The 23,985-nt window shown below is 40.8% G+C and overlaps 1 protein-coding gene across 3 annotated transcripts in view; it reads left to right on the forward strand.

Annotated features, from left to right (window-relative positions):
- The window catches only part of tbck (TBC1 domain containing kinase), a 73,976-nt gene that overhangs the window by 18,932 nt on the left and 31,059 nt on the right, over positions 1–23,985 (forward strand). For all 3 annotated transcript variants that reach the window (XM_050044595.1, XM_050044594.1, XM_050044593.1), the window contains exons 22-23: positions 4,210–4,371; positions 16,723–16,895. In XM_050044595.1, coding sequence (XP_049900552.1) covers positions 4,210–4,371; positions 16,723–16,895 — 335 coding nt within the window. The remainder of the gene's footprint in view (positions 1–4,209; positions 4,372–16,722; positions 16,896–23,985) is intronic.

The following is a 23,985-nucleotide window of genomic DNA, read 5'->3' on the forward strand; positions in this document are numbered from 1 at the left end:
TATATAAGATAAGATAAGATAAGATACACCTTTATTGATCCCACAATTGAGAAATTCTAGTGTTACAGTAGTCAAGGGGAAAGAGTCAGATTTAAGATTTCAAAATTTAAAAACTTAAAAACCTAGGCATGCAAAAAAAAAAAAAAATACAAGAAACAGCAATAAACAATAATAATAATAATAATAATAATAATAATAATAATAATGAGCAGTGGATTAAAGTGAGCATATTTAGTGCTAAGTTATTGTATGTATGTGCATATTAACCAAGATACTGTTACTGCATTGCCCATTTCTCACATCAGATGTTTTCAAAAACATATTTTAGCTTACTGTTTTACTGTAATTCAAGATTGTTTGTTACCAGCCGGCCGCCATATTGTTTCCTGTGTCAAAACAGACCAGCTCGCATAACGTCACCCACCACCAGGAGCGTTTATTGTTGTGACGCAGTGCCGTGCATTCTGGTAGTTGTAGATTTTCTACCTTTTGAGCAAAAGCAAACACCACAGCCCTTTTTCTTTGTTTTCTGTGATCTTTTCACACCAAATTCAAAACTATTTGCGTCTTTCTGCTGCACTGACAGCTTAGTTTTATGAAAAGACCATCTTTCCAGCAGTGAAATACTTCTTTAAGTATATTAATAAATATCTCTTCCACTACTGTTTAAAACTAACATGCTAATAAGTATATTTTTTAAATCAAATAAGGTGAAGTAATTACCCTGTAATGTAACTCACCTGTGAGTTTTATCTTGTCGATCGTTGGTGTGTTACACTGTTTCAAGAGATTTTTTTTTCCCATGATCCCAGATGCCACCCAGAAATGGATGGAGGCCATTATACTGTGCTTTTTAAAAGGCAAAGGTCTTTTGCATGCAGACACATGTCTGTACCGAGTGTCACGTCTCTGTGACTCTGTGACTAAACAGTGTGGCGGAACTGAGCTGTAGACTTTACAGGCTTATTATAGCGCTCCCTGTGGGCCAGTCTGCACCATTTTCTGCATCGAAGTAGTGACTCACACGACTGTTAATGCACCAAGATAGAAAAATAACACCAAATAAGAACCAATCACAAACAGCCTGGGATATATTTTATGGAATGCAGCTAATAAGCCATTGTGGGTGTTGGGATGGTTCTTATTATCACACAACAATTTCAAGAATATTGATTACATTGTCATGATTTTACAGTCAGCTGAAAATGTGCAATTAATGTACTCTAACCTACAGTTCGTGAGAAGACTTCTGAGGGAACATTTGGAAGGGAAAAATACAGCATGTCTAGATCCATGGATAGGATGTGGCAGACAAAATCAATTCCAGACTCTATTTCAGGATGGTAAAAATAAAAAGGCTGTAATAAATATGGATTTAATACATTATAAAAATACATCAACACTTATCGGCCAGCTTGCCTTCCTCAGGAGAACCTTGAGGAGGGTGTGATGTATTTTTAGAAGTTATTGTGCCCATATTTAGTAAAAACGTCTTCATTTTTACAGACTCGAGTGCCCTAAATTGTAGTTTTGTGTCTTTTCCCTCCATTATATAGCTTCAAGAGCGCCTGTGAGTGTAGAGGTCATCATAAACACCTCTGCAGCTATTTTTTTCCTACGATTTTTAAAGTTTTGAGCTAGTCACCATGAGAAGATATATTCATATGTGCACTGCTGGGGTTGTACAAAATAAGCAGAAAGCACCTTTCTCGTAGATTCCATTACAATAGCCCTGCAGTGTCTGCTGCCTGTTGTGAAGCTTGTAATGTTCAGCATCTGTTGAGGCCCTGTTTACACATACACAGACATTTTCCAAAAATCAACAACAAGCGCTTGCAGGCGTTAGCTGTCTTCAGCAGCTTTGTCTCGTCATAAAGGTAGTAAAGTGTTCAGACTAACTTTTTTTTACCCTTTTAAAAACACCTACACAAACACCGCTGTTGATTCCTGTTCAATATAAGGATGACAGAGCTCACTCAAACATACGATTGACGCTCTGGACATGCAAACGTTTTCCTTCCAATCCTCATTGATAGCAATCCCACTCTGGAAAGTGTCCCACCCTCCGCTGGTTTGACCAAGCCAGATCAAAAACGTCGTTGCTGGCGGACTTAAAACCGCGGACACTGAGGTGGAGCAAACACATTGGGCAGAGCAGATGCTTCTGTTCGTCTGTGAAATGGTGCAGCAAGTTTAAGTGTAAAGTAGTCAATAGACCAAGCAGTGCTAGCAAAATGTAGCAAAATGTAGCAAACAGGTAGTCCGCTATTATTGTTTCTAGTGTATACTCATGACACAAAGCAACAATGGGCATGTACGGATTGAGGAGATGACGTCATTGTTTCCCAAACTCTCCGTTTTACACTTCCACACTGATAAACAGTAACCAGAGTTTTTGGAAAGCTGCACCTTAGAAGACATCTTATGTTTGTAGACGAGAGGCCAGAACATAAAGGAAAATATCTGTTTACACAAGTATCTGTTTACATGCAGACTGGGCCGTACGAGCTTGCATTGTGAGAGTGTTGATTCAATTAGGGAGATTTTTAAGAGTGTAGCTTTTGTTGTGAATGTTGACTGCATTATACTGTATGGTGTTTATATTGTTTAGTCATCCCCCAGTGTGCACAGAGAGTAAAATAAAATAGTTTCATCAAGTTAGCATTAGTTTAGGTGTCACTCATTACACTTGTGAATTACACTTGCAGTGCCTGCAGTTATGTGATTTTTCTATTTTAGATGTTGATGGTGTCTTCATGTCTGAGATGTTGCTAACCCAAGACTGGGAAATGGGGAGATATAATAGATTCCAGCAATAACTGCAGGTTTCCTCACCTAATAGTGTAAATCTGTTGATTCTAATTAGCATCATGTATGAGTGTTTTCACCTTCTGTGCTGCAGGAGAGGTACATGAAGTGTTTTTTTTTTGGCTGGTTCTCAGCGTGCAGTTTGTCAGCTGATGGCAGCATTACGCTTTTATCTTTCTGCACGGCACAGCGGGGGCTCAGAAATACGAGCATAATAGCCGGGGTCACAGGTCATTGTTACAAATTAAATAACTTGCAATTAACCTCTGTGTCTCTTAGGTACAGTTCCATCATACAGTGAAAGTGTTTGAATAGCTTTTTGCCTTCTTGATATAATTTAAGATAGTTGCATTAGGACTCTGCCAGCCCACCCACTCATTAAGACACAACACAACCTGTGATTTACATTAATTGTAGCCGATTTGATCTTGATCAGCCCTTTGCAGTGCAGATATTTCATTCATTAGTTAAACACACGCACACTCGCACACACAAAGACCTCTCCCAGGGTGGAGAGAGTGTGAGGTGTGACCCTTTTACCCCCTTATCCTCCCCCTGAGGCAGTGTGTGAGTCCAGTATTCAGGAGGTGTGCCCCTCTGACTGCTAATGTCCCCAATCCAATATGAGGCAAGGTTGGAGGGTCATCTTCAATTCACACAGAGAGACACAAACACACACTCAGGCACACTGCCTGTCACTCACATGCACTGAGTCTGCCCAGCTGACTGCTAATGTGACGCGGACCCTCCGAGGCATTTTCTCACCACTCCTGTCCTCTCGGCCTCACCACAGTCACACTCCAAACACACGCACACACATCAACTGCCCAGCATCCACCTTAACAAACCGCAGGATGATAGAAACCGGTGGACAGTATTGGTTCTCATGCATAAATCTCAACAGGAAGGAAACATTACATTTTCCAATACTGAAAGTAATATGACTGAAATAATAACTGCAGTGGGACGCATTATCAGGATGTGGTTTTAGTTGGCTCGAAATAACCTGTGCAGGTTCCTTGCTCTAAAGCTCCTCAGCCCCCTGATGTTCTTCCTGTCATTTTTCCACAACAACACCCACCTAAAAACATTTTCCCAGCTGCCTCCCCCACATCAAATATCCCTCCAGGCAACCTTGCCAATGCACAATATTGCTTAGTGAGCTTCCCATTTTAAAGCCATAGAGCCATGTTAAGTAAAAGGGCTATGCACATGCAAATCACACTCATTATGTACAAACTGATTCCCCATTTCTCACTGTGCGCGTGTTGCATGCTATTGTCCCGCCTGCAGGATCCTATTGTGCACCCCTCGAGGGATTTGTCTTATCAGGCGCTCTTGTATTCAGTCATTTTGTCAAATCACCCCTTTGTTGTGTTTATTTCTGCACCCGTCATACAGATGTGTTCCCGCTGCACAAGATCTTCCACCTGTGGGACACACTGCTGCTGGGTAACTCCTCTTTCCCGTTCTGTATCGGCGTGGCCATATTGCAGCAGCTCAGGGACCGTCTCCTGGCCAACGGCTTCAATGAGTGCATCCTGCTCTTTTCTGACCTGCCAGGTGAGAATATGAGCGGGTATTGTCCTCTCTTTGTCCCTCTTTCTTTCTGATTTCTTTTCTGCATGCATTAAGCTGTTGTATCTTTGCAGCTATGTGAAGTGAACAAACGCCAAAATACCTTCTTCTACCTTTCCTGAACCTGCCTCAAAAGTTGTCCATCTGTATGAGCAACTGGCATTTGCAGGAGGCTGCTTTCTCTTTCCTCAGAGTACTAATGTGTGCTGATGTGTCTTGAGTTAATGATATCCTCAAAGCACGCGGCTCTGCTCTCCTACAGACACACTCCCTCCTTGATGCGCTCTAGGCGTGTCACGCTCTACTCTGCATCTGTCGAACAGTCAACCGCTGCACCCTGGGAATTGTCTGCCAAATCACAACCTCTATGTTTCTGCAGCATTGCCATCACTTCTAATCTTCGTTCAGAGCTTTATGTCTATCTTACGTCTGTGTAGACTTTTTTAGCCACTAAAGTTAAAAGGTTCTTCGATGATATCAGACATGAACCAAGGAGACTAAGTGGCACTTTTTCAGCTCTGGACCACAAAAGCAGGATAACTCGTGCAAGAAAGGAAGATATACAAATAGATAAAGCCAGGGGTTAACATGGGGATGATAGCGAGCAGGCTGCCTGAAGAATCTGCATGTGTGGTGCTGAAACACACACAGTTTTTGTTCAGAATGGCACTAGTACAGGGAGAAGGTGAATAGGAATAGTATTTCAGCATAAGGAACATCAAATGTGATGCACCTGCATTTGCTTATTGTTTTTTTTTTTCCACGCTCTTTAAAAATAATGACGCACATTGCAAATTACAGTCCTTTAACCTCTCATTACGCCACCTAAGTGAAGTGTCACTGTAGTGCAGGAAGGAGGTGTGTGTGAGGGTGTTGGGTTGGCACATATTGAAATATAGTCTTTTAACTCAGCAATATGGCTGTTAATCCCAGCAGGTTTCAGTGCATTGCAGGCGAGAGGACTAATTCTGCCTTCTTTCTCAAATAAGACACAGACAGAGGGCCGACAAATCAAGGAGGAATTCAGTGGGTTGATTCTAATCATACAAGCTTGATGGAAATGCATACTTATTAGCTTTGCTCTGTTGGTGACACATATTTGTTAAGGACTTTTAACAGACTGACCCCAAGTCTGAGGGGTTTTCAACGTTGAATAAGCAGATACTGACACATTGCCCCGGGGATTTTGATGATTTGTCGAGTGTATATGCCACACAGAGTGAAGACTCCTAACAGTGTCTCATGTGCCCTCTTTACTGCTCCTTTTCAGTTGCACAAAGAGATTACTTCAGCAGAGTATCGTTGACATAAAATCCGAGAGCGGCATTCATAATGTATGTCTTCAGAATGTACCTCTCGCCTCGGGGATAGCTCAAACAATTTCCTTTAAAACTCTATTTCCAAATGCTGCCTCTTTTTTTGAGCTGAAAGGCAGAATGACATTGGGGTTTTAAAACCAATAGAGACAGGGACGATTTATCCAAGAGGCATGCTGGAGCACTCTGTAAACTAAGGCCAGCAGCCTCCCCTTCTGCCTAAATTCAGCGATGCCATACTTCACTGTGTTTTACTGTCCAAGAGATTCATGTGATTGAAGCGGACGGGGGAAGGAGAGCCAGTTCTCCTTATAAAGGTAAAATATGTTGGCCTAGAGCTGCAGTCAGCTTCTTTGGCAAGATTTCTTGGGAGTGGCTATCGCTGCCAGCTCGTTTCTGTATATCACTTCCAGCCTTATTATCGCAGCCTGTGTATACCTGGGTAGTTACAGCGTAGTGTCTGGCACTCTCCGTGAACTATATTAGGAATGAATTCTGGGCTGTAGACTGACCTCAAACAGTTTACTTAAGTTCCCAGCCATGTTCTAGTCCACAAGATGGTATTATATCACTTGTTACAGACTGCTAAATCCACTCAAGTACCAAACAGTTCAGCACAATATTTATCACCTATATTAAATGACAGTAGAAGTCTTACTACTGTGGCCTTATTGGCCTGGAATGTGCAGGCTTTGTTTTGTCAGCCGTGCTTGTGGAAGGGCTCTAGAGATGGCAGCGTCAGTGTCGGCACAGACTCTGACTTTGATGGTTTTCTGAGTTTTCTTGTAGTGCCGCCATCATCTGTAGGTTTGTTCAGTTTATGTACAAACCCTCCAGCTTAAAAGTAAGTAACTAAAGCTTTATTTATTTCTTTTTTAAAACACACAATTACAAAGTGCTTCACACACAATAAAATATAAACCAATAAATGAATCAAGTAAAAAGTAATTACAATATAAAACACGGCACAATGAGAGACAGATCAAATTAAAACAAGATCCATAAAAAGGCTTGCCTGTAAAGGTGAGATTTATTTGCCACTCAAAACAGTCCAAAGATTCAGCAAAACTTCCAGAGGGTTGGTGCTACAACAGGCAATGCATGATCACGTTTTGCTTTACAGTTGGAAGAAATGGGGCCAAGGCGTAGGATCGTACTGGTCAAGAAGTAGAATAAGTAACGAAGAGAACACAGGTATGAGTGGGGGCAAGGTCATATAGTGCCTGGTATCTAATTAATGGGATCTTTAAGTTTATTCCGAATTTTGTTGGAAGGCAATGGTGGGATGCAAATGGGAGTGTAATGTGTGACTGATGGCTATTTGTAGTTAATAGCCTGGCAGCTACATTTTGAACAAACCATAAATGATTAGAGCAGTTTGACTGAGGCACGTGCAGAGGGAATAGCAATAATCTGGATGAGAGAAAATTAAAGTGTTCATTAATAGTTCAAGATTCATAGAAGGCAGGACACAATTGCCAGAAAAAAATGTTGGCATTGCATGTTTCTGCAAACCACCGATACGTCACAGTACGTAATTATGTGGTGGATACTGTATGTTAAAACTTTACATTTCAGCAACACTGTGGTTAATGTGTGGTTTGTTTTAGGCACAAAAAACACGTTGCCGTAAAATATGGGTTTATTGGGGCACAATTGCAGCAGGAAAGGCAGCAATGTCTCATATATTAAAAAAAAATATAATAAAACAACCACTTTTTGTGGCTCTATCCTAACTGGACTGCTAAAACTACTCATATTTGGGGGCTAAAGAGCCACTGGAAAAACAGCCACGTGTCACTAAAAAAACATCCACACTTTGGGATTGAAAAGCTACTGGAAGAACAGCGATGACTCACCAAAAAACAACCTGCCTTGTTATTTTTTTGGTCTCGAACAGTGGTCAGCAGGTGTCTCGCCTAGGTGACAGGCCATCCCCATCCTCTTCACCTCCTGATGACAATTCGGCTAATATATCATGTCACTTTAAGTGTTGATATGATATGTATGAAACGTGCAAATACAGGGCCAACATTTACCTCTGGCAACTGGACAGAAAAGAGGACTAGACGAGCTTTGTAATATCGTCGTCAAAGTGGCAAACTTATCAGGATCAATTAAAAGAATTCCTCTTTCATTAGGGTTTAAGTTGAGGACATTAAAAGATATCCAATCTTTGGTGGCAGCTAAGCATTCATGGAGGGAGGGCAATTGATTCAGGTTGCTGGGTTTGGCAGAGAAATAGATCTGTGAATCATCGACATAACAGCGTTATGACATGTATTGAAAGCGGCTAAACAAATGACCCAGAGGAAGCATGTGCAATAATAAGAGCAGTGGTCCGAGGAATGACCCCTGAGGGACTCCACACAGCAGGGGAGCTGAGGACGATATGATTGTCGATACAAACATAGAAATATCTGTTTGTCAGATAAGAATGAAACCACTTTAGAGCTGTATCAGAAACACCAACCTTGTTATGTGACCTACCGAGTAAATGGCATGATCGATTGAATCAAAGAGAGTAGTTAAAACAAGTATGATAAGAAAGGAATATTCACCTTTGTGTACGGAAGAGTGTCGTTGGTCACTCTTAGTAATGCAGTCTCAGTACTGTGAACCTCAACCAGCTTCAGGAGCTGGTCTGTAACACATTTCTCAAGGATTCTATATAAAAAGCATACTGTAGCTTGGAGACTGGCCTATAATTCTCTAACTGGGCTGGTGTTACATAAGTAAGTTATATAAGTTTTCTAATAGTCCTTGTCAACCTTTGTTGGAAGCAGTGTTTTTGGAGGTCAGTCTGTATGTGCTCTGCCTCAACAAATTCATGTGGTTATCAGTACACACAACCACACACACGCACACAAATACACACAGACTGTGAGTTATGGTAGATATCTTGTGATTTGTGGCCCGCACCTGCTCCTTCCTGCCATCAGGCGTGCAGAATTGATGTCCTCATACAAGTGAGGCTCACATTCATTTGTTTCAGAGCAGACTGCACATGCTCCACATGCTTGTAACTACAGAAACTGCAAGTGTGAGGCCATAAAAACACACCCCGATGCTGGCTGGACGTTATAAAAGAAGAGAAATAGACTCAGTCTAGCTCATGTAGCACACGAGGATGGAAAAATGAAAGAGGCTATAGCTGATTTTTAAAGAGAAAGAATTACATATTTCATTCGAAAAACGTGCACACTGCATTTATATCAGAAATAGTTGCCATTTTAAACTGAATTGTCATGTAGTTACGTGACTACCTAGGCCTGCTTCTGCAGGAGCACATCATCTCCCACTTTGTACCAGTCATGTCTCATTCACACCATCACTGACATTTCTGTTAATTTTAGCCTGTGCATGATGAAAGCCTGTATTTAGTGGTGATGACTGTGTCAGTGCTAAAAAAAGTAAAGGAACATGCATTATACATTTTGACTTAATCTAAGGTTCAGAGATGTGGATGAACTTTACAAGAGGCATAAGTAGGTCTGACATTTAGTTGTGAAATAAAAAATCTAGTCTGCTCTCTTTCCCTTCCTGTCTGCAACTGTCGGAATAAAAGTTAACGGTCAAGATAACGTTACAGGACAGTGGCTCTTAAATGATTCAGACACACTCCTCTCTTTCCCTCCTTCTAGGCAGTAAATAGGGCCACTGACAATAATTCTCAGTGACAAGCCTATTACACATAACGCCGTGAAGTCTATAGTTGCCAATATTCCAAACGAAGTGGAGAGGTGCAGATTTAAGAGAAGTGATACTGACTATAAGGTCACACTCCACCACAGGTTCCCCAAGCTTTCAGTATATACTGTTACTCATTAGGTTGTTATGAGGAAAATAGCATTGTGTAATAATGTTGTACAGTATTGCAATATCATATTACTTGTGCTAAACAGCTATTAAAATATACTCGTCTGCCCTTTGTATACTGCTAAAATACAAATTAATTGTTGAATTAAAAGAATGAATGTAAATTATTTCCAAAAATCCTTCATTAAACAAATTAAATATTGAACTAAACACAAAAGGCACCAATAAAACAACTCCCAGAGCATAAAAATAATAACTTAAAAACAATTTCTCTGAAACAGTTCCTCTCTTGCATTCACACTTGTGTCTGCACTCACCTTGTCGCACTTTCTTCCTTCAACCATACAGAGTAGTACGACATTACTAGAATCTGATAAACCTCACTCACATGCGTGCAGATTCTGACTGATCAGACAACGCCTAATGGCGAGGGCTCTGTCTGATTGTCCAGAGAGCTCACAGCATGGCGCAAATCAGACAAAATAGGGCCTACAGACAGAATGTAATTGAATATGATGTTACTATATTTAAAGTGCATTATCACAGTCTTAGGTGATTTGATTAATGTGTAAGCTGACATAGAAATGTTAATTAAAAACAGTATATTGTGCAGCCCTACTCATCATCCTTCAAACAACCTTCTCTTGACAAATATTTCACTTAACGTCATCTAGACTCTCTGAACTGTCACCAAAGACTAAAATACTGCAGATCTATTTTCAATAAAGTTTTGTGAATGATATCAAACTCAGTATATCAGAGTGTGAAATAAAATTAAATGTGAAACAGGTAAGACCGGTGCTGCAACATTTTGCCTCGGAGCCAGCAATACATCTCAGCTCGCCATTTGTTGGCAATTAATCTCATTTTGTGATTCCCATTTGCTTAGTCTCGTAGCCTCGGGTAATCTATAACTTTCTCTTGTTTGGAGACTTCATTGATTCACAATGGACCATAGAGGCTCTCCGGCTGACAGAAACCGTGTGTTTACTGATGATGCAGCGGCATTTGCCTTCACGGGACATTAGCATCTGTCTCAATGAGCAGAGCCAGGCACAGAACCAATGAGCTCTAGTTATAGACGTTTAGTTCTGAGAAAAACAACCGCGAGATGCTGAAAGTGCTCGAGGCAATGCTGCACACAGGGACACCTTGAAAACACTCGCAGAAAGTAAAGTAGAACATTGATGTTGAAGGTTTGGTGTTGAGGGTGCATGACAAATTTGGCATAGCATATTTGCATTTACATTTGGGATTTTTATAGATTGTTTGTGCTGGAGCATTTAAAATTAGGTGTACAAATAAAATAATTCTATTATATGCAAAAAACATCAAGGAGGACTGGGGACTTCCCATAGTGTCCTCCTGACAATATTTGCCAGGGGCAGAATTTATCATTAAGTGTCTCAATTGGGCTCAGAATTTAACTATGTCTACAAATACTCAGACCCCAGAGCACCTCATTTGTGAGTTCTCTACACTTTATTCAGCACAAGTTCTCATGTGAGGATGACTGACACTGAGTGTTTCATAACATTCAGAACCATAAAATTCAATTAATAATGTCATCATGTTGTTTTTCTGAGTGTTTCCGGTGTGCATTTGGCATATTCAGAAGACTGCCAGGCTGCTCTGTTTACAGTTTCATTTATAAAAACCAAAAGGATAAAAATGACACACATTTCATTTTGAACGGATTTCAATCTAATGCTGCATCTTACGTTTTATCCAGTAAGTCTGTTCATTTTTCATTTACTGTACAAATTTTGTATACAAAGTCCTTTGATTTGTGAACATGCCTTGGAGACAGTAATAATTTAGACAATGCTGTGGCACAGCCGTCGGTCTTTTGTCTTGTTTCTGTTGCATCTGTGTGTCATGTGCAGCTGGTTCATTGGCCACAACATCAAAGATCAGAATGTGCTTAACCAAAAAGTTTGAAAATAGCAACCACTGTTGTGGCTTCCCAAAGCATTTTCTTAATTTTAATTCTAAGTTTAGATTTCATGAACTTGTTCCCTGTGTAAATATGTCGGACATTGACTGATCTCCTTGAAGTAAGAGCAGTGCTAATAAAGACACAATAATGGCATACCTTAAAGCCTCGCAAACCCAAACCCATCTAAGTTCCATTAAAATAAAATTCTTTGAATGCTAGCTCATGGCTATTAAAGGAACACTTCCCCCACAAAATAATCACGTGTAGATCAGTTACTCACCTCGACTTGCTGTGAATTTGTGAAGAAAAATTAGTTTTTCTCGCATGACTCAACCATAAACAGAGAACCCAAAAAGGCAACCCTTCTTTATGAATTGAAGTAAATGGGGGCCGCGTTTAACAACAGCGTAAATCCATCAAAATGTCTGTTGACAAACTCTCACACATTTCCTGCAGTATAATCCAAGTCTCATTTACTAGTTGTGTGCTCAGTACTTCCTAAGCACATGCGTTTACACTGAAATGTGAAGATTTAATCCATGTCAGAAAAAGCAGTCTAAGGCCGAATTTTAACTTCTGCGTTGATTCGACACCGTACCTACGGCATAGGCTATACATCGATGTCAGGCTATGCTGTAGCCTATTTTTGTAAGCTGAAACCATTTCCCTCAGTGCAAACAAAGCTTTTGTTTACTTTAATTTCACAGATAGGAAACAATAAATTGTGTAGATAATAAAGCCTTCACAAAAATAGCATTTTAAGTCTTGTGTGTGATTCAGGCTAGGCTAATTTATACAATGTAAAATGCCATAGTCTGGCACTAATAATGTTGTTTGGGTTTGGCAGAGAAATAGATCTGTGAATCATCGACATAACAGTGTTGTGACATGTCTTGAAAGTGGTTGAATAAATGACCCCGAGGAAGCATGTGCAATAATAAGGGGAGTGGTCCAAGGACTGACCCCTGAGGGACTCCACACAGCAGTGGAGCTGAGGACGACATTATTGTTTATACAAACATCGAAAGATCTATTTTTAAGATAAAGCTTGTCTAGTCCTTTTTTCTCAATAAATGTTGTATTTGTTCGGAAAACGTGTTTAGTATAAGACAGTTGTTTTGTCAGTGAACCTTGTGAGTTGTAATGGAGTCGAATTTTGTAACATTGCCTTTGTTAAATGTTGCTGTTGTCCCTGGCTTCATATGAGAAGAGGAAAAAATTGCTGGCCGATAGTTAAGCCAATTTGTGTACTTGCGGTTGAAATTGTCTTGAAATTAACTGTTAAGTCATGTTTAATGTGTGTTTTGGGTGTGTTTTTGAATCAGCTAAACTTTACAGCACGTCACAGAAGCCCTGCCGCCAACTAGTGTTTTGAAGGTGTAACTGCAGAGTGACACAGTAACACCACTGCACAAGTATAAATGCTCACAACGGCGTAGGCGACGTGCATAGGCTTAGGCGTAGGGTCTGCCGCACAAGTTTAAGTCCGCTTGATGCACGGCCGAGTATGCACATCCATTGACCTCTGCTCAAGCTGAGTGCATACGTACAGCATGCTCAGGGCGCAATAATAGTAGGCGTTAATGTTTTAAATCATAGTGTCTTAGTGAATTGCACGTGTTTGGGAAGTACTGAGCATACGACAAGATAAATGAGACTTAGATTATACTGCATGAGTTGTGTTAGAGTTTGTTAAAGGATGCAATACCCGTTAACTTCAATTCATGAAGAATGTTGGCCTTTATAGGTTCCTTGTTGATGAGTAATGCATATATTGATGGTCATTATGCTGGTGAAGTGTTCTTTTAGTGCAGTTTTAAAATGGAGTAGAGCACCAGCATGCATTATTCCCTTATGTTTTGTCCAAATGTAATTAGTTTTGTACAGTATAGCTGCATAAAAGATGGATGCACCCCATGGTTTTGTCTGTTATATAACCAAGGGTTGGAACATTTTAATGAAATAGATTTTCTTTATGTATTTCAATGTACTAAATTCTCTCATCTCCCTTATTGTTAGGCCTATCTTCCTTCACACCACAATCCAATTTCACAAAGCCCCCGAGTTGCTCTTAACTAATCATGCTATTCTACTATTTGTGGCAACAAGTCACAGCTCACAATCGACGCCTCTACATAATTACTGAAATGTAATTTTGACTGACTAAAAAGAAAAATTGCTCTTTAACAAAATTGGCTGCCTTGGAATGCCCAGCTGAGCCCAGGGCTTGTTAAAACCACTATCAATCTCCTCTTCCTCATCCCTGCCTCCTTTAGCTGGAGGAGTGATTGCATGCAGCATTCGTCGCCCCAGGGAGGGAAAATGTGTTTCCCTGAAGTGCCTGCAAGGCTGTCGGTGAGGAATCTCAGACCACCAGTGTGTTTTTCACTGGAACGAACCTTGTAACTGAGTCTGTGAGGTCCGAGCCCAGGAGAACTGACAACCCCCTAACCTTGACACCGCTATGGGACACAGAGCAGGGGAAAGATACATCTTTTATATAATTTCACTTGAGCCTGGGCCAGGTGCAGGTCATACCAAGGAGCACTCATTAGGCAGACTTGCTTATTATCCACAAAAAAAGGGGAGTAAAGGAGAGAGAGGCTGTCAGTGTGAAAGAGTGTGAAGGAAAGAATTCCTAATTTACCCAAATCCTCGGCTAATCCAGTGAGTCCCTGTTCCCTAATCCTCTCTATTCTCAACACGAGGAGCAGAGGATGCTGCTGGAGAGGCATTCAGGGGGAAGAGAAGAAAATTTTGCTTTGCACTAAAAACTTATTTTGGGACAAGTGCTCAGATGAGGGACGGCAGCTAAACGATGGCCCGTTATTATCTTTAAGAGCCGCTGGCTCTGCTCGATGACTACTTAAGATTATTAATGGCAGCAAAATGCCAAGGTCAAGCTGCTCACTCCTGAAACTAAACCTCCCACACTCCATTTACATAATCTTTTATGCTTTATGTCTGATTCCAGGGAAGGAGTCACATTTGTATTCATTCATTTTTTATTCTCTCACAGCAGTTTAATAATTCGTGAAAGTAAAATGTTGTCAGAAGTAATTGAGAATTCAGCGATTAGTTGAATACCCTCTGTTCTTAGTTGATTTAGGTTTAAAGTGAAATGTCTTGACGGTGATTCAATGGCCATTAGTCTCGGTACAGATGCGTTTATTGCCCTTAGGATGAAATGCAATTACTTGGGTGATCCTCTGAGTTTTAATCGATTGCCTCCATCAGGTCAAAATGCTTGTTTGTCCAGTACTTTGGTTTTTGGCAAACAACTGCAGAACAAATGACAAATAATCAAACATTATATCTGCTAACCTCTCAATGCTATCATTGTCATTGTGAGCATGTTAGTATACTAACTAAGTAGAAACAGCTGCTGTCAATGCCAGTGCTGCTAATATCTGCATTTCCTTGGCTCCCAACTGGTCCAGCCACAGGGTCCATATTTCTCCTAAGTCCTTAGGTCAAGGTCCACACAGTTTAATACATTCGCAATGGATCTGAGATCCACTCTTGGACCGCAACCCACCAGTTAGGAATAGGGCTGCTACGATTAGTTGACTCATCGGTGACTAATCGACTATTAAAATAATCGGTGAATATTTTAGTAGTCGACTAATAGGTTTGAGTCATTTTTCATAGAAAAGTACTGTAAAAGTACCCCAAAATACTCTTATTGCAGCTTCTTACATTCAGATATTGGCAGCTTTACACACTCTCCCATGACGGTGAACTAAAACCCTTTGGCGTGAGTACGAAACAAGACATTAGATGACATAATTTTGGGGTTTGGGAGAGACAGACCAACATTTTTCAACATTTTAACACATTTTTCGATAAAATGATTAGCCAAGTAATCGAAGAAATAATTGACAGATTAGTCGACAATGAAAATAATCATTAGTTGCAGCCCTAGTTGGGAACCACTGCTGTAGAGTGCTGCAGGGGTGACGTTTTTTTGTTGGTCAAACTGGAAGTTAAAGTCACCCTGGTCGCTAATTGGATTCTTTCAATAAATTTTGATTATTGCAGAAAATAAGTAACCTGAAAATCCAGATGTCCCGCCCCTAGCAAATTCGAATTTGCACTGCACAGGAATCTGGCCCCGACGAGCAGAGCCCGCTGAATCGCCTATCGCACCAATCAGATCAGTCTATCTGACAGAGGCGGGCGTAACATGATGACGACAGTGCTGCGCCGTAGGAGTCGAAAAGTAAACAGCCAAGATGGCAGCTGCCAAAGGGCCGCGTCCATTCAATTTAGCTTTGGAAGAAACACTAAGCCCACTACACCTATCTTTTTCCTTGAGAGAGAAACAGAAGACTGCCCTAGAAGCCTTCGTTTCAAGGAAGGACGTTTTTGCTGTTTTGCTGACGGGATACGGCAAAAGCATAATATATCAGTTAGCCCCACTGGTCAGCAAACAAATGGGGCTTAGTGCAATGAATACGTCACCTTGTTTTTTGCTCTGATTGGCCATCGTGCTATCCAATTGCGTGCGGCGGCATTTGAAATGCCTCAGTTGGTGCCGCCCCTTGGGTAGGAAGGGTGTATCGGTGAGGGCCAGAGTCAAAATCTTTCTAGATTTGAGTCTGGATTTCCAGGCTAGAAAATAAGCCCTGTGACAAACAAAAGTTTGTGATACTTACATGTTTTGTTCAGCACCATCTTCACAAATGAACACCACTTTTATGATTTTTGAAGCGGAAATGCAAGAAGTAAAAAGCTAACGTCAGGTTATAAACACTGTACACCACTGTTGAACGACTTTGGTGTAGCCACCACAACAAGGCTGTATGGTGTGATGACGCTCTGCAGTCTCATTTAGCCACTTGTCAGAAACAGCCTTTCTTAAGACACACAAACGTTTCAGTACTAATGGGTGGAGTGTTTACTGGTGTATTTTATGTCACAGAGAAAACATGAACATGACCTCGTTTTCAGCATTTAACCAAAAACCCATTAAAAAATCCCAATGATTTTAAGATGAGAGAACCGGAAGTGCAAAAAATGCAAACTCATTCGCATGATTTAGGTCTCCTTCCTGCAGCACTCTGAGGATCTATGTTTGCTAGTTCAGCTGGGCATTCTTGAAAAAGATGTGCAAGTTTGTTGTGGTCTATTTAAGAGCAAGTCATGAAAAAAAAGGTGTTAAAAGGCCAACTCTGTTCACAGCTTTCCTAACAGGCTTTCCAACTCCAAGGCTGGCAAATTACATTTCATGTTTTTCTATCTGTCCTTTTTGCTGCACAGAAATTGACATTGAACGCTGTGTTCGTGAATCCATCAACCTCTTCTGCTGGACTCCAAAGAGCGCTACATACCGGCAACATGCTCAGCCGCCAAAAGCCGCCGGCGACAATGGCTTCAGTAAAACAACAACATACTACTCGTCTGACTACCAGGACATGCCCAAGACAGACCTGGTGAGTTTTACTTGTTACACACACACAGTCACACACATAAACTGAAGTGAACTGTGACTGATTTTTCTATTTTAAGTCAGTGACTGCTGAGATTAGCCCACAGTGACCAAGGAGGAAGTCTTATGGTATTTCTTTGTCAGTGTTGGTCTTTATGCTTAATCCTTTAAGGCTTTGTTCCTGGTTCCTGAGGTAATGAGCCGCCTTTTGAAACACAGACTGTTCAAGGCCTCAACGTGACACAGTGACACAACACAGGTTTCAGTGAAAGTATACTGTATAGAGACTCATTGAGACAGGAATTTTTTTCAAGCACTTTGATTCACCATAACATGTATGTCTTCTGCTATCCTGCAGGAAACTCTGTCTAACAAGAGTCAAAAACTCTCTACATTTCAGCTTGATAACATTAAAGGATTACATTTTTGGTCATTTCAGAGGTATTATCTTGGTAATACTGTGGTTTAATTTCTTTAATGGAATACTAATAATGGGAGAAAACATCTAAAGGTGATAATGGGGCAGAAAATAAACAATCTGCTGAAGATGCAATGCTTTATTGGGTGATATTGTCTTAGTAACAATTGGGCAAAACCAGTGTAAAATCTTGTTGTGTTTGAGGTGATGCAATCACAGAGTAACAGTATGTAATATTAAGGTGAGGGATGAAAAAGAATATGTAAGTGGGGTAAAAGCAGGCTAATGTGCTTGTTAATTTGAGGGTAATGTTTACTTTAATATTCTAAAAGTAAAAATAGACATCACCACCAGTAGAATGTTTAAATCACCATCAGTAATTACCACAAAATGATGCTGAAGTCCTATTCTAATTCTGTTGTAAGGTAATGCTGTCCAACTCTGTTTTCCAAAGCAGTGATCAGTGATTTTAAATATGAATATATGATATTATATCAGCCTATAATGGGTCTGTAATGTGACTTTTGATGTCCATTCAGTGAAAAATGTCCGGCGTGTATTGCTCATTTGCATAGCCACTATAGGCGGCCAGAGAAAAATTAAAGGCTGCAGGATCTTTTTCACATTTCCATGTAGGCAACTTGCTTGAGTTTCTTGAAGATGTTTCGCCTCTCATCCAAGAGGCTTCTTAAGTTCTAACAGACTAGTGCAGAGTCGCAGGCTTTAAACTCTGTGTGGGTGTGAACCCTTACAGAGCCCTTGAGGTCACATATGAGCTCTGAGTTTGACAGTCGTTAAGGTCACATGTGAGTTGTTGACCCACCCAGCAGTCACGTGTGTCATTAGGGTTAGATCGGTCCAGGTGTGAGTGGGTGTTAAGTCGCCTGGGGAGGGATCCCAAGACTGCATTGTAGGTGGGTGATAAGTGGTTTCGTAGGCCACCTCCTCTGTTTAGCAATGGTCGTTCCAGTTTGACGTAGAGAGCTTCTTTCACGCCTCTTTCAAACCATCTGAAAATGTCTCCTTTAGATGTTAATGGCCAGCTGAGTCTTGACCTGACGAGCTGGCTCTGCTGTGTTGTGCCATGCGTTTGTGGAGTGGTTGTTCGCTTTCACCAGTGTACAAAGCACTTAAGATTACCATGACCTGCATGACTGACAATCTCCACCAACATCTTTCCCACATCTTCTTCAGTGCCACCCATACAGACTGGTACTAAACAGACTTGATATGTTATTTTGCCGCTGTATAAAAGATTTATTAAATGTGTGTCATTAGCAGCTGATTTTGAGGTGCAAGGTCGATTTTGCTCGTGAGATATTTGTCAACTTTCACACTTTCCTTTCCTGTGAAATAATTCCCAAATCAGAATGCTTCAGACTGTTGCCATCCATTTTGTTCCTGCTCTGACATTATAAATTCCTACCACTTATGCCCTCTTTCTGATTTGCACAAAGAGTGACTCACTGCTCACTACCCAACACCTGTTCTTTTCACCAATCAACACCTAATTGCAGAGCAGAGCAGTTACTCTCTTCGACCTGTTAAGCTGTATTGATTTTTCATGTTGGAATGAGTTCCTCAGGAATTAAACATTATAGTTTTGCTCGCTACAGTACATGGCAACCTCAGCCTTTAATTCCCAAAGTGGCCGAATATTGATTTGTTTTAAAATGCATTCTCTTTACAAATACAAACACAACTCAAAATGTCTCGGCATAAATAAAGCAAAAGTTTATTTATATGGCACTTTTTAAAATACTATTACAAATGCTTTGCAATAAACGAAATGCATCGCAGTTAATTAGATTTATTTGGGAGATGCTTTTGTCCATATTAGCAAGTGTAAAATGCTGCCAACATTTAAAAGGAATACTTACACCACAAAAACATTTGTTAAATAATTAGTCTTGCCGTGTTGAATTCATGAAGAAAGGTTTGTTTTTCTTCCGTACCTGGCGATGAAATGAAATGAGTTTGGGAGGCAGTCAGCATACAGCAACGTAAATGAGATTTACTGAAGGAGTTGTGTGAGAGTTTGCAAACGGATGTTTTGATATAGTTTTGCTGTTGTTGAATCGCTCCCTAATCAGTCGATAAATCAAAATGGTTGCCGTTTTCTGTGGAGGCATGGGAGAAAAACATTTTCTTCACAAATTCAAGGTAACACGGCATGACTAATTAATACACACATGGTCATTTTGTAGTGAGTACCCCTTTAATGGCTACCATTCAGATATATGTGCAATTAAAAATAAACAAACCAGAATAAAAGGTGTTCACACTTAATTCTGAGTGTTTGTTGATGTGATGCTGTCTTTCACAAAGGCTTTTTGTCTTTGTTTAGTTTTTGTGGCACAGCCCTGTTTGCCTTTCACACCTGAATGCATCGTGTCCAGAAAGCTCACAAACACTCTTGTCAGTCCCTATCTGCTGTGTGCCCAAGTGATTGCTGTAATCTTTCTCATTCAGCCGAAGCTGAATGAGAAATGGTTGGGTGGTGGCATTGATCCATGGCCGCATCTATCTACACCCCACCTCTTCCTCAGAAAACATTCAGGCAGGAGTGCACTTTGTTGAAATGTCACTCTCGTCACTGGACTGATCACAGACACACACACACATACAGTACACACACAACACCACAGTATTACTGCAGAGAAGGAAGTCCAGAAATTAGAAATCTGAATGTTGATCTGGACATTTTTGCTCATTATTCATTATTACACATGTCAGCAGGGATTAAATTTGAAGACTTGAAGACTGCTGACTCTATGAAATTCCTCTCAGGCATTTTACTTTGGCAGTTAAAGCTTTGTAAAGTTTGTATAGTCAGTCTAGCAATGCAAGAGTAAAGGGGAAGACTGTGGCATCAGCAAATAAAGCTTTATGGGAAGCCAAATCAACATGTAGCCTCCTGCCCCTCTAAGAAAAATCAGAAAATGGCAGCCCATGTACACACCTCAATCACGATAACTTTTTGCTTTTGAGCAAATGAAAGTGACAACAGGTGCAATGGAGAGGCAAAAGCAAGACAACCCCCAAAAAGGGAATGGTTTTACATGTGGTGTCCACAGACAGTTGCTCTCTCCTTATCCTTCCTGACTGATTCTTCTCCAGTTTTGTGTTCTGCTAGTGTCCTTGTCACTGCTGGTAGCATGAGGTGGTACCTGCAGCCCAGTCAGGTTGCACAGGTCGTCCAGCTCCTCCAGGATGGCACATCCATATGTGTGGTTGCAAGAAGGTGTGCTTTGTCTCCCAGCACAGTCTCAAGAGCATGGAGGAGACACCAGGATACCGGCCATTACATGAGGAGAGCTGGACAGGGCCGTAGAAGGGCATCAAACCCAACAGTAGGACCGGTATCTGCTCCTTTGTGTGAGGAGGAACAGGAGGAGCACTGTCAGAGCTCTACAAAATGACCTCCAGCAGGCAACTAGTGTGCATGTTTCTGACCGAACTGTCAGAAACAGACTCCATGAGGGTCCAACGTCCTCTAGTGGGACCTGTGCTCACAGCCCAGCACTGTGCAGCTCAGAATTGGCAGGTCCACCATTGACGCCTCATTCTCTTCACAGATGAGAGCAGGTTCACACTGAGCACATGTGACAGGCATGAAAGAGTCTGGAGACGTCCTAGTGAACGTTATGCTGCCTGCAACATCATCCATATGACCGGTTTGGCGGTGGGTCAGTGATGGTCTGGGGAGGTATATCCTTGGAGGGTCTCACAGACCTCCAATGTCATAGCCAGTGGTGCCCTGACTGCTGTTAGGTATCGGGATGAAATCCTCAGAGCGATTGTCAGACCTTACGCTGGTGCAGTGGGCCCTGGGTTCCTCCTGGTGCAGGACAATGCCTGGCCTCATGTGGCCAGAGTGTGTAATCAGTTCCTGAAAGACGAAGGCATTGATGCCATTTAGATTTTTTACGTTTATTTTAGGTGTGATTTTAAATCCAGCCCTCAGTGGGCTGATGATTTGGTTTCCATTGAGTGTTGTTATGTCATTTTGTTCTCAACAAATTATACAATGTACATCAGTAAAGATTTATTACTATAGCAGTTTTTCTGACACTCGCTACTGCCGTCTTTGAACAGGTGATGTTTTAGTTTCGGTGCCACACAGCTCAGTAACTCCAGTAATGACATCTTCTGATAAAACTTTTGCTTCACTACAAAACTGCTGTGAACCAGTTACTGTTTGTTGCCATGTGTTAAATGTAGGTCCATCTTCAAAAGTTTGCTCATTGAGTGCATGTCGACAGGACACCTTATTCAGACATGTTGGAACGATCTAAGACAGTGTTTCTGTGCTTAGATGTGGTGAAGGCACAGTGCCATGCAGAGAGGGAATTTTGTACTAAAATGCCTGCGACTTTGAAAGATATTCACTTTATGTGACTAACTCAAACTGCTGGAGCCTCGTGTTGGCTTTAGCTAAAATTTGTAATTTATTTTTGCACAGAACAAGGACTGTGGATTAGGTCCTCCATCACTGTAAGAAGGGGTCTCCTCAGGGCCAGTATGAACAGGAGGAATGATTACAGCAAGTATAACTTGTAATTATGGGCACCTGACTGTTGTTTTAAGACAGACTTGAAAAATGTAAACCTATCCTTAAGGCTAAAATTTTATGGAGAAGAGTGAATAAAAGACTGTTACTGTAGACATGTAGAGTTACAGTCATACAGTCAATTCTGACGTTTGCTTTGATTCTCCACGATGTCTTGTCTCCCAAAAATCTTGTAAAAAGTAGTGTGGCTGATACCGCATTGATGCATATGCTGTGTTACATGCTTGCCCATTGCCCCTCTCTCTGATAAGACAGCAGGAGGCTCTGTCAGCAGTTTCTTTCCCTCGTATTGAACAGAAATCCATCTCACTGGACAGCTGCTGTCCACTCAGCTTGGTCTGAGTGAGTGAATTAGAGAAAACAGGCTCTCCTTTTCCTTTCTCTCAGCCACTAATAAGATCATCTGAACATAGCCAAACAAATACAAAATGCCCTACACTTGTACCATTAATTAGATCGACTCTGTTTCAGCAGTCTTTGACATGAATTTAGTTTGTCTCCAGTTAGTTGATCGAGTTAGGTGGGCTCCCTCTTTCTTAAACAGCTTATAGATAATGGAGTTTGCATGCAGATTTATGCCAACTTGATGCGCAAGATGGTTTGTTACAGAGACCCATCTGAGATGCCGTCACTGGAAACTGTTTGGAGAGGAGCAGACACTTTCAAAAAATACTTGGCAGGTGATTGTATGCTAATGTCAGCTAGCTTGCTATGAAGTATGATGTTGTTGGAACGTTTTACATTTTCTTATGTTCCATGCCTGTCTCCCGACTCACTGCCAGTCAGGCAGCATGTCTAATGTGAGGAAGTTTGTATTTGTCATGGCTGCTAACAAGCAACAATCATTGTCTCCCACACATTTTCCTTTGCTATTGGTTGAGGCTCAAAGTTCACCAAAGTTGAACTCCACGTGATGCAAAGATGTGAACTTGCTTGCCATCTGAAGTGAATGTTTTATTCACTCCTCTGCTCACATTGGACTGAAGTGAATGCAATTTTAATTTTGCTCATTAGTGACCATACCTTTCCTTAGGTAATCTCATGATCCCATATTTCTCCCAAGATCTCATGATATCGTGAGAATCCAGCTGCTATGCAAGGTAAGATTTGTGCATGACTCCTACTAGCAAGTGAGTGACACTCCCCTGTGGCAATCCTGAGCCACTTTTAGCCAACGATTTCTGCAAACAGCTAAATGTATTCCTATGTGCAAAAGCTGTCCATCTCAACACTGAACACACATGATAAATTTGTGTATTTCCTAGCTGTGCATTGAAAGTGTGTTGTTAGTAACAGCTTGAAAGTCATGCTTCACATACATAGCTTTGAGGGAATAAAAATAAATCAAATGTGGTACAGTGCACGGGAGACTAGTGCCGTTCCCTATAGATAAGCAGATGTTTATCTCACTGTCATCCAACAGCTGGCGGAGCTCGTATTTCAGTGATTGAGCGAATGGATGTCAATGAGCATACACGCTCTCTGATTCCAATTCATTTAGTTTTTGTGCACCTCGTGTACCCATGAACATGTTAAACTGTGATTTAAAATGTGATTTGTTATGAATGGTTAAAACTGGCATATTAAGTCTTTACTTGCTAAAACACAATAACATAAATACCTCTATAATATACTGTGGAATCTAATTCAAAACCTCTGCAATAAGTTGTCGCATTTTGAAGCTTATTATATGCAGTTTTGTTGATATGACATGTTTCAACCATTACAAACATTTCTCAGTATTAAACAAATGTAAATGCAAATGGCTGTAGGGTAGAATGAACACCACTCTGACACAATGTCAACAGAAGCTGAACCAGAAGCTTTTCAAATATAGTATTTATTTAAGGGCTTTCGTAAAGTTGTGGATTGCATTACATTACTGTGTCCACCCTGTTTTACTTCCAATGATAAAAGCTTAATCACATGTAAAGTGTAAAACATATTCCAGTGATGCATTTTGCAAGTAAAGCTAATGCTGCTCTTCAGTATTTCAGCTAGAGTACAATACATGTTCACTTTGAAAGGTTTTCAGTGACCTTACAATTTTATTATTCTTTTATGAATAACCGACAAAAGTTATAAAAAAAAAATAAAAAAAAA

Source organism: Epinephelus moara, chromosome 5, assembly GCF_006386435.1.
Source record: "Epinephelus moara isolate mb chromosome 5, YSFRI_EMoa_1.0, whole genome shotgun sequence".
Lineage (NCBI taxonomy): Eukaryota > Metazoa > Chordata > Actinopteri > Perciformes > Serranidae > Epinephelus > Epinephelus moara.